The 11,740-nt window shown below is 34.2% G+C and overlaps 1 protein-coding gene across 4 annotated transcripts in view; it reads left to right on the forward strand.

The window, feature by feature from the left end:
* The window catches only part of LOC141925647 (heparan sulfate glucosamine 3-O-sulfotransferase 1-like), a 59,419-nt gene extending 48,093 nt beyond the window's left edge, over positions 1-11,326 (forward strand). For 3 of the 4 annotated variants that reach the window (XM_074830062.1, XM_074830059.1, XM_074830060.1), the window contains exon 2: positions 6,764-11,326. In XM_074830062.1, coding sequence (XP_074686163.1) covers positions 6,883-7,812 — 930 coding nt within the window. In that variant the 5' untranslated portion in view covers positions 6,764-6,882 and the 3' untranslated portion in view covers positions 7,813-11,326. The remainder of the gene's footprint in view (positions 1-6,763) is intronic. The other variant, XR_012623900.1, reaches the window with a different exon arrangement.
* The last annotated feature ends 414 nt before the right edge of the window (positions 11,327-11,740 follow it).

The following is an 11,740-nucleotide window of genomic DNA, read 5'->3' on the forward strand; positions in this document are numbered from 1 at the left end:
TAGTCTGTGTACCTGGTAGAAGAGAAGCCTGCAGCCAATTGCTGTTATTTTGCAGCTCCTATCTTTTACTCACCAAATATCTACTTTCTTTTTTATTCCTCTTTTTTTGTTCCTGTAAGGTAGTAACTGTTAGCTGTTATAAAACTACAATCTCATTAGAAAAGATTCATCCAAATAAATTCACTGCTGATATTAGGACTTTAAAATGTTAATGTCTTTGTCTTTCTTTGGGATAACGTATATTTTTATATTGACACTTAAAGAGACGTCTTTAGATTCTTTCATTTCCAGAAGAGTTGTTATGACAGCAAGACAGCATTTTGGGACAGTCTGTGGGATCATGTTTTTTTAGGTAGCGCCTCATTTAAGAATTCTTAGTACATCTCCCTATTAAGAATATGTCCATAGTTTGAGTAAAATGAAAGTGAACAAAATTCTTAAGTGCATAGAAGAATGTTAACATTCTTTATTGGCAGTATGAACTGCTGCGATGTTTGTTTGACTCGGGGATCTGTGGTCCTTTCTGTACTTTCTTAGTCCCCTACTCCTTGTATAACCAGAGACCAGTGGAGCTCAATTTGAAGCTTGTTACAAAACTCCTATGTCATATTTTACTCACACTCAAGCTTTCTCACTTTCTCCACTTTGCATCAGACATTTTCCACAATTACAGGTGGGAGGTATTCTTCATGTCCAACCTCCAATTCATGGAGGCTAACGAACCTCTCCTCACAGATTTTTATAAAGCCCAGTAATAACATCATGGGAATGTTATTTAGTTATTACACTTATCTGACAATGGCATATGGAGTAAATGTGTAGCAGAATAGTTTCATGCCCTATCTGAAGATGAAGGGTTATCATGTGCTAAGATAACTGTCCTTTCACACATAGTCTTCAGTTTCATGGAATAGTCAATTTGGGATTCTTCTGAATCAGATTTCACTGCAACTTTTAGAACACAGCTCTAAACATATTCAATTGCACCTATTTCTAATTGAGCTCGTTCTAACATAAACCTAAAGTAATTGCACTGCAATTACGTAATAAAATTAAGGTCTACTCACAATTGTTTCTACATAGGAAACTTCTTCAAGATTTTAAGCATTTTGCACTCTCAGAAATGTGCTCTTATGTCTCTCCTGAACTCAGTCTAGGCATATCTGACCTGTGTGGATAGAAGTAGCTGAATTTTGTTTCCTTTCACTTCATAATAAAGAGGATACATTTCTGCTCAACCGTTGGACATGTGCCAAGTATTTTTAAATGTACTTTGTTTCACAAACGATTCTATAAAGCAGAATTAAGGTATTACGAAGAGGACTTTTGATGGTTGTATTACTTCTAACAGTGCTTAGAATTAGTCATTGCTTTATTGGATTTGAATAAATTGATATCGGATTGTATTAAGCAGTGTATCCCATATGCACTGGATTATTCATTTGTGTATTTTTCAAAAATGTATAAGCCATACTGAGAGCAGATTTGCATTTATTATGCTATGTAACTAGCCCTACTTTTACCAAAGGAAAAAACCCAGCCTAATTTCAGATATTTGAAAACTTTTGGAATTGTATTATGGTGGTTGTTGTTATTTAGAACTATTTATAACATAAAGCCAGTCTGTATGTGGATACTTTTACACTGGCATAACTGTCGTCACAGTATGATTTTGTTTTTAAAAATTCCTGAAACAGTTCACCTTATATGACCTTTGGTTGTGAATAGAGTTAGGCTGCTATAGCTTTTTTATATTGTCAGCATTAGAGATGCTCTTAATTATAGAGATATCGAGCTGTTACAAATTTTTGTGCCAGTAAGCCTTAAAATGTTTGAATTGTACTCTTCTCAGTGGCTGATCTCTGTGTTGGGATGAGTTGTCTGATAGAAATAAACAGGAAAAGCAGTATACCTTTTTTAATCCAAATAAATTTTTAAAAATCAAGACAAAAACTGGTGCTGCTTTGTACTTGTTCTGACCACCTCCCCTTGTTATAGTTTTCAGTAGTGAACAGGAGTATTTCTGCACAAATATCTTCAAACAAAATCCCGAGTCTGTACTTGTTTCAGTTTGGGGGGGGGGGGGGCCCAAGTGAGTAGAAAGTGCCATATTCCACAAAATACTCTTATGCTGAAGCACTGAGGAATCTCTTTGCTTTTTAGTTCAGCATGTAACCCAAGTATAAGTTACCATAAGACATGTGAGTGGCTGCCATGAAATGGCACAAAGTTGGAATTGGAAGGGGAACTGGAAGCCCTAGGGTTTTTATTCTTGGTTGCACTATAAACCTGTTGTATGACCTTGAGCAGATCACATTAACCCTGACTTTCCAAAGCATTTGCACTCCTGAATTGGATCTATAAGTTGGTCCGTTGCAATTTCCTGTAAGGTGAGAATGGTGCCTTAATAGGCTGCAGACAGCTCTTTAACATAAAGTGCTGTGAAATTCTCCAATGAAAAGCATTACAGCCAGTGGAAAGTATTATTAGGAATTAGTAATATAAATCAGTAATAATAATATAGTTAGGTTTACCCCATGATGTTGTACTTTACCCTGAAGCAAGATAAATCATAAGCTGCTTAAAAGTTTTTTTACAATAGAGTGCAGCAGTTAAGGGTCTTTAGAACATTTCTGCAATATTAAAATAATTTTTCAGCCAGTGTTTTAGCTTCTTCAGTCTAGTCTAAGATTTTAAAAAAGTAAAGCAAACAAAAGCCCAAGGTATTATTTACTTAATTAGTCCTCTCTGCAGTATGAATTTATTTCTGAACTTCATTTCTGCTTAATAAGTATCATATCTGTTGATGGTTGTTATGTTACTAAGCAACACCAACACTACCAAATAATAGGAAAAAAAAACATGTAATAAGACGCTATAATTCTGGTCATGTATCATGGGGTTAATTTCTTAGGAATACTCCAAGATTCAAAGAGTGTGCAGTGCAGCAATGTAAAATATATTGTTTTCATTATAAAAAGCAGTTCATATCTTCTAAAAATGTGCATTTAATTGCATAAAGGCAGAAAAGCAACAGAAAAATTATTCAAATAACATTCAAATTATATTTGATAAATCATCTTTAAAACCTTTACATTTATGTAGCAATTATAACCTAACCACAGGATCTAACATCTTAGAACTTCATCAAAATCAGTCAAATACCTTAGGCTGAAGCTGGAATGTTTTTCTGATGGAATTGCTCCCAAAGGCAATTTTGATCTATTTAGGCACCAGTTTTACAGCACATTCTGAATTCGATTATTTCTGGTAGTATTTCCTGGGTAAGGTTTTGTTCTACCAATGACTCTAAGAAATTTCCACTATATAAAACAACTAATTAATTGCAAACTGGTTAAACTAACATAATTGTTTTCAAAAATGTTACTAATACTTTGGGCCACAGAAGATGTGGAATCTCTTCTGTTACTTGCTTTCTAACTGTGTTTTATAGAGAACTGCTGATTTCAGATAGTAAATTAAAGACTCCCACTCACATCACATGTGAACCTGAGAATATTTTGGAAAACTAATCTTTCCTTAGTTCTAAGTATGAATTTCTTATTCAGCTTCCAGGCTTCTTTGAATGACAGTATTTGCACCTGATTCTTAGGTGCCTGAAACCAGATAACTATCAGTTAATTAGGGATAAAACAATATTAGTGTGTTGGGGTTTTTAAATAAAATTAAAAAGTGAATTTGAACATTTTTTAATCTATCACCAGATCTAGGAAGAACACACCTCTGTCTATATTACTGCAGAGTCCCCAGTCTCAAATACTTTTGTGTCTTTTTTTACACTGTTTTTAGTTTATTTCAGAGAAATTCCTCCCTTCTTCTCTCCCCTTCTTTTTTTTTCTTTAAGCTATTAACCTAGTTAGTATCAAAAATATTTCTTCTCAAAAACTCTAATTTTCTTTCTGGTTAAATAAAGTTTCCTAAAATATCTGTCAAGAATCAGTTCATAAAACTGTTTCAAGATGGGATAGTTCTGGAATTTAAATTAGATAATGAACTAAATGTCTCCACCTTGTTATTTGCAAGGCATTTCTTCTTGGCTGGTCTTGCCTCGGTTTCAAAGTGTTTGTAATCTAATGTATACAGGTGTATACACATTATAATGTATAATGTGCTGTATGTATCAATACAAAAAAGGTATATTGAAAAAAATTGTAAGGTATTTACAAAAACAATTTCTCAAGCTTCCTGAAAGAATTTTAATTTAAAAATGGAGATTAATAGATTGTAAATTAACATCGGGGTTTCAGAACAGGTTAAAAGAAAGATTAACTGGTCCCTTGCCCCACCTCCCAAATCCCAGCCTACTGGCATCACAACTCTGGAAAGCAGCTGTACTGCCATATATTCCTACTTCAGAGAAGAGAGGAAGTGTTTTCAAAACCATCTTATTTGTAGGTCTATCCTTACTCAGAGTGGACTGCTTAGGAACCTTGTGAATCACCAGAAATTTGGCGTGAAATTATTAAAGCAGAGTCACTGCTTACAAACATGCTTAACATTTGAAGGCCAGTATTTCAGGAGTCATCTGGGGTGCAATGCCTCAAATTGAGTGGCCAGCGTTGTACATTCTGGGAGAGCTTTTCAAAGCCAACATTAGCTGCCACTATAGCAGAATGGATTTGGATTCCTCAGCAGCACTAAACAGCATGTTTACCATTTCCCAGACTTGCCATCCAAAAGAGTAGTCATTCTGAAAAACATAACTAGAAATGGTTTTGGTATAAACATATCTGTTCTGCCATCCTGTAATTGCCATAGAAATGCTTGCATTCTCTGCTCTTGAGAGCTTTAAATAGGACTTCCATGTGAAGTTCTTAGTAAAAAGCTTGTGACCTTTGAAATGAAGTTTCCTTTCAGGTTTCTAAAGGAGAACAGTATTTTCTCCAGTCTCTCTGATTACAAAGCTAATTTGTACTTGGACTTTTCATTGCTCTTTTTGAAGAAGTAGTTGCCCTTCTTGGACATAACAGGGAATGCTCTCCACAGATTTACCCACTAAAGGTCCCAGTTTATTTTTTAAATGACAATTTTAGGGTTAATATTTGCTATCTATCTGTGAGTTTAGAGCTCATTCAGGCTAACAAGAGTAATTCCCTAGATATCCAAGAAGCTGGAGTGGGTTTTAACAAGATTTAGAAAATAGATTTAATGAATCTGCTACGTTGCCTAGACTGTTACTATCAAAAATGTTCTTACGTTAAATGTTTAAGTCTGAGGTTTACTTTACAAAGTAAACAATTTTTAAATAGAAATACTGAATGCTCCTCAGAGCCATGACAAATGGGAATTGGCTGTGTTTTCTAAGGTTGTTTCTAGGAGGCAAAGTACTGTGACCAATGTATTCAGAAAAAGAAAGAGACTGACAGTGAAACTGAAGAAGGAGCTGAAGTTTTAGTATTTCTGAGACTACTTTAAAATATGAACCATAATTCAAATAGATTCTAAAAACAGTTATTGTTTTTAAAATGATTGCTGCTTCACTATATGAAATAGCTTGTTTTCACACTCCACATTGAAAACAAACCTAGTTAAGGACATAGATCTATCCTACAAATCTTAAAATATAATTGCTCAGAAATCAGATGCAAGTCCAAGACTCTTCTCAATAGGATTTGTCCTGTAAGATTTTCAGACATAGAACAGGCAATCCAAGCATAGTGGTTCCAGTGCAGGTGTTACATTGAGCTGAATTTTTTTATCACTCTTATTGTGATAGCAGAGCTGTTACCCGTCTGTTTAAAATAATATATACAAGAGTTACCCAAGAGATTTCAAATGTTAACAACACAGTTACAGTGACATTTTGTTTCACTTACATATGCACATACCTGCAAGCCTAAATCTTTTTTCAAATTTTTAAGAGATTTAACATTCACCACTCCCTTAATATGATTGTATGCTGTGTGGATTAAGAAAATGAAGATATCCAGCTCCAACCAGACTTGATTCCTTGCAGAAGTTTTTAGATGCCCAGAAAGCATCTAGGTATCCATTACACAGAGCTTTGGAGGAACTGCAGAGTATTATCTGAAGATTTAATTTTGCCAAGATTTTCCCAACACTTAATGACTATGCTTCATAACACCTGGATAGTTGCAAAGAATCCACCCCATCTCATTTATTTCTTCCACACTGATCCAACTCAGACACTTCACTCTTGCTTTGCCACACTATTAGTTTTCTGCTCTAAAGGGCTCAGATTACAAAATTTTGCCTTTATCTGTACTTTGTTTTCTTTGTCTAAGTGAACAGAACTTTTTCGGTATAATCCATAGCTCACTGGAAGCCAACAGGATGCACCACCATCCCATGCTGTTATTTAGATTAGGATATACTATTCTAGCAGGGAATTTGGGAAAAGGAATTGACATTCAGAAAAGCTTTGGAATTATTATATCATATTGGGTATGGTATATATGGCAAGAGAAGTATATGACATATATGAAGGGAACTAGGAAAGCAAGTAATGGTCAGGAATTTAAAATCAAGAAAAAAAATTCTAATGTGGTACTTAGAGGAAATAAAAGCTGTTGAAGTGTCAGTATCCACCATTGGTCACCTATGATTAAGGAAAAAAAACCTCATGGGGGTTTTTTTGTTCTTCTGAAATAAAGTCAGAGAAAAGAAGTAACTTTGTTATAAATTTTCTGTTGTGATCACAGAGTAGATTTGTGAATTGTGAGTTGAATTTCCAGCTGGTGATGAGCTTAGAAATACTGATTTGTCTTATTTTATTTTGTAGATGCTTCAGAAACTTGCTGTGTGTTTACCACGGGTTCTGCCAGCCAACTCAAGAGGGGACTTACCTATTCTTTCATTAGTCAAGCATAACATTATCTTCAACTAATTATTCCTCTCCACATGGCCTTCCTACTAGTGTCAGCTTATCTTCTGCTGACTCATGCTCAGGGTGCTCCTGTTGAGAATGGGGCACTGTTGGAAACACTGAAGTCACAAGTAGGATTATTCAGCAATAAAAGTGAACACTATTCGGCACAGGTGAGACCTCCTGGCACAAGCCGACAAATACCTCAGACAATCATCATAGGAGTTCGTAAAGGAGGGACAAGGGCTTTGCTGGAAATGTTGGATATTCATCCTAATATTGTGGTAGCAGCTACAGAAGTCCACTTCTTTGACTGGGATGAAAACTATGTGAAAGGAATAGACTGGTATAGAAGTCTGATGCCATTTTCTTACGGAAATCAAATTACAATTGAGAAAACACCAGGCTATTTTACATCACCACAAGCCCCAGAAAGAATTCATGACATGAATAGCTCCATTAAACTGCTGCTCATTCTAAGAGATCCTACTGAGAGAGTTATATCTGACTATACCCAAGTATATTACAACAGAGTTGAAAGCCACAAGCCTGTTCAGCTTTTTGAAGATATTGTTATTAAGAATGGAGCACTTAATACCAAATACAAAGCTATTCAAAGAAGTCTATATGATGTTCATATGGAAAAGTGGCTTAAGCATTTCAGTTTGGATCAGATTCACATAGTGGATGGCAATACTTTAATCAAGGACCCTCTTCCTGAGTTACAAAAAGTTGAAAGATTTCTAAATCTTCCTTCACGAATTATGTCTTCTAATTTTTATTTTAACCAAACCAAGGGATTCTACTGCATTAGAAGTGATGGAAGGGAGAGATGTTTACATGAATCAAAAGGGCGCCCCCATCCTCTTGTTAACAACACTGTTTTAGAGCAACTGTATTCTTACTTCAGAGAGCACAATGCAAAATTTTACCAAATGGTTAATCATTCCTTTGACTGGCATTAATGCATTTGGAATCAACATTTCTTAAAAAGGGCCTGAAACAAACTCTTTATATCTTTCTAAACTGTAGAGATTCGTATTATGAGAACTTAAATATGCTTCATTAGAATAACAGATCTGTTAACTCATTGAAATGGTACCCTTTATGTTGGGAAAAATAAGTTTCATGTATTTGTATGATTACCATGAGTCATATTCTGATCTTCTTTCTCTGATCATGCAAATACATTAACTTCAGCGGACTTATTTAAGATATGTATCCGTTACAAGATTTGTGCTGTTTTGGAAAAATGACTGCTTCTAACAGTGTAAAAAATGTAAATATTTGAAATGGTATTATTCTAACTGTTCTGTATATTTTGTTGTTAGTATTTTTTATATCACACACAATGATAGTGGTGTTGATTTCTAGAATTTTTCATACAATAAGTTAAATCATGTGTTAAAACAGGGGTATACATAGTGGCTCCAATACATAATTCATACTGTTAATATGCTGAAGTTCTTAATTAATAATAAAAAGAATCTATTTCACTTATGATATTGAATACATGAACTAGAAGCTCCCTGTCTGTATATCATTAGTATTAAACCATACTCTTACCATCTTAGGTTTGCAAAAAAAAAAAAGATCTCAAACTGAAGTAGGAATATGAACTGTTTGAAGAAGCTTTAACTGAGAGTTCTGAATGTAAAGAAATTAAAATATCCCAGACATGAATTTACACTATTATTCCATATGCAAAAAAAAAAAAAAAACATCAGCAACTCTACAAATATTTGATTATATAAACTACAGCACTTTGCTCTTGAATGGAAAAGCTTTTCATTAGTACTACCATATTAATCATGTTTGTATTCTGTGACTAGTTATTCTCTTGCTTTCCTGGCTTTAGTTTACGTATCTCCATTGACACATTGATTCTTGTTAAAAAAAAAAAATTATTTGTTTGCCTTCCAAAGCATGGAGTATTTTCATTTTGTAATTTCTAATGCAGATCATGGGATGTTCTCAAAGTTAAAATAACATCTTGTTATATTGTATGTCTCAGACACAGTGTTCAGTATGCTAAGTATGACATACTCAGATTATATATAAAAACCACATCCATTTATACCCCTGCATTAGGAATATTTTTATTTTTAATATTTTTTTGTTTGACATTATTGTGCTGGTCTGTTCTACTTTTTCATATAAACATTTGATTATATATCAATACCAAAGAAGAAAATCAACTTGAAATGTTAAATTTGGTGCCAGATAGAACTGCAGATGTGTGTTTGAAATTGTACCTTGCAATCCAGAAACTCTGGCACACCCTCTAGTAGAAGCATCCATTAGGTACTTTCTTCTTCAAGCTTCTCAGGACACTGGTGAGCTGTAGTTGTGTGGGCCCACTCCGAGCATCGCAGCATCAAACTCCACTGAACCCTGGTGAGGATCCAGAATCTGTGTGCTGTCTAAGCCACTGTGCAGCCTATAGGAGTATATGTTCCCAACATGGAATTCAGTCTTCCACTTCACAGGCTAAAAGGTATGTATTGCAGCACGAATTTGTAGGCTTCTGATACTTTATGATGGGGCTACTTGAATATTAGGCAGGTAGCAGTATTCCACTGAAGCTGGACAGAATCAGACCCAGCCAGATTATGTGGAAATAACCTTCATCAAATATTCCCTCAATAAATGTAAAATGTTAAAAAATCATATAATAAATCTTATTCTTTATATCTTCTGCTACTTGCATGTGTATATATGAGAGAAAATTGTATTTGTCATTAGCATATAATTAACCTCTGAAATTCTCTTTCTGAAGTATGATTATTTACTACATCTCTAATTTCTACAGATGGCCCAAATTGTTATTTACTTCTTCCACCTTTTCTGAGATTGTGGCTTCTTAATCATTAATATTGATCAGATCTGGGTACTGCTCAGAAGTACAAAGTTGATCTGAATCAGGTGTGGAAATATGAATTAATTTCTTTCAAATTAGCCAAAGAACAGGATGTTTATGCTGATCTTATACCATCTTTACAAGGACGTTGGACAGGCCAACTGCAATAATTACAGTTGTGTAGTCTAACAATACCTTTGTAAAGTTAACCCAGAAAAATTCTGAACTCTGCATTAAGCAGGGTGATTTTATATTGGACCCACACTTTATATTTTGTGGGCACAACATTTTTATCTGATAACAGAAGCCCCCAGTCCAGATTCCCTATAGTGTTTAACATAGCCTGTTCTTTCTGACCAATGCAATCTCAGTGATGAAGGAAACTCATTCCAGTCCACTAATTTCAGAAATACAGTATTGAAGGTAGCAACATACCAGCAGTTTATCATAGATTGTAGTTTTTCTTTCAGCATTACTTTGTTTCTTATACATTCCAAAACTGTCATATTCTTCTTGTTTTGTTTCTTTTCCATGATGGTTCTATTTAAAAGTATTGAATAAGGTTGTTTTCTTTTTTTTTTTTTTTTTTTTTTTTTTGACAAGAAGCTAATTTGAAAACAATTACACTTTAACAAAGGTTTCAGGTAGTTGCCAGTAATTGAAGAGTTCCCATGTCTGTATGTCACATTCAATTTCATAGGACTCCAAGAAGAAAAAAAAAATTCTAATGTCTTTCTATATTTATGCTTTCAGGCATCAAGTCTTTCTCTTTCTTCTCTGAAGTTTACAGCTAATATTTAAATGAATTGAATGCAGGAACACCAGTTGGCAGAAGCTGTATGCATCTTTGAAAGTGCAGGTCCCTTTCTGGAATTTACATTTCAAGGAGAGCTGATCTGTATGGATTAGTGATGCGTATATCTACTTGATTTGTTAGCACTCTTATTCCTGCTCAGCATTTTTGGAAAGGACAGAGTTGATGGAATGAATTCAGTTATCATTTTAGAGTTTACTAATACCAGAAGAAATGTATTATACATAGTATAATTTGGGTGAGGGGTTGGTTGTTTTGGTTTGGTTTTATATAATTCAAAATTCTAATCTGAAGTTTTACTTTGGTAAATGGTCTACAAAGATGCAACTTCTGCATAACAGGATTCAATAAATATAGTAGACTATAACATTACAAACTGTTTCAATCGGTTTCTCATTTTGTGGTCTGAAAAATATTATATCATGCCATCCTGACCTTCTCCATTCTTACCGTCTTCAAGAGATAACACTCCTTCTGTCATGCTGAGGAGGGGGATCAAATCAACTTAACAGAAGATCCACTGAGCCATACTTTAGTAATACTGAAATAAAAAGTACTCAGTTTTTGCCACTTGGAATTCAAAACTAGCCAAATTTTTGAAAGAACTGGAGACTCACAATCAGTTCAAAGAAGTTATTAACAAGACAGTTCTCAATTCAAGAAATTACAAATATCTCTTATGAATTTCCACAATTGATAGAAAACCATAAACTTTTGTTCTCAAAATTGATCATCAAAGGACTTTCATCTCATTATCTGATACTTAAGAGGTGTTTGCAGAAATAAATTTCATGTGGGAAGGTTGCTTAAAGAGATCATGTAGTTTTTTTCAAAGGTTGCTGGAACCATCTGAAACAGACGATATAGTCACATATGTAAGACTACTGCTGAATTTATGATGATTTGAGTAGCTCTTTTTTTTGCATTCCACAAATACTAAGCTTTCACTTTAAATACTGTTCCTTTTCTTTTTTAGTTAAAATGCCATAGTTATAGTTGCTTTGATCTAATATCACTGAGAATTAGCAATATCAAGCAACTGGTGCTGTAACTGGATCAGTTTAGCCTTTGCCACAGTAGGCAGCACACTCATACTTAACACCTTGATGAGTCTAATATTAGTATTTTTTTTTATATGGGCTATATATATTACCTATAGTACATAAAGAAAAAGTATTGGGAAACTTAAGAGCTAGGTTTTTGCCCCCAAAAGCTCCTT

The sequence above is a fragment of the Strix aluco genome, chromosome 7 (assembly GCF_031877795.1).
Source record: "Strix aluco isolate bStrAlu1 chromosome 7, bStrAlu1.hap1, whole genome shotgun sequence".
NCBI classification, from domain to species: domain Eukaryota; kingdom Metazoa; phylum Chordata; class Aves; order Strigiformes; family Strigidae; genus Strix; species Strix aluco.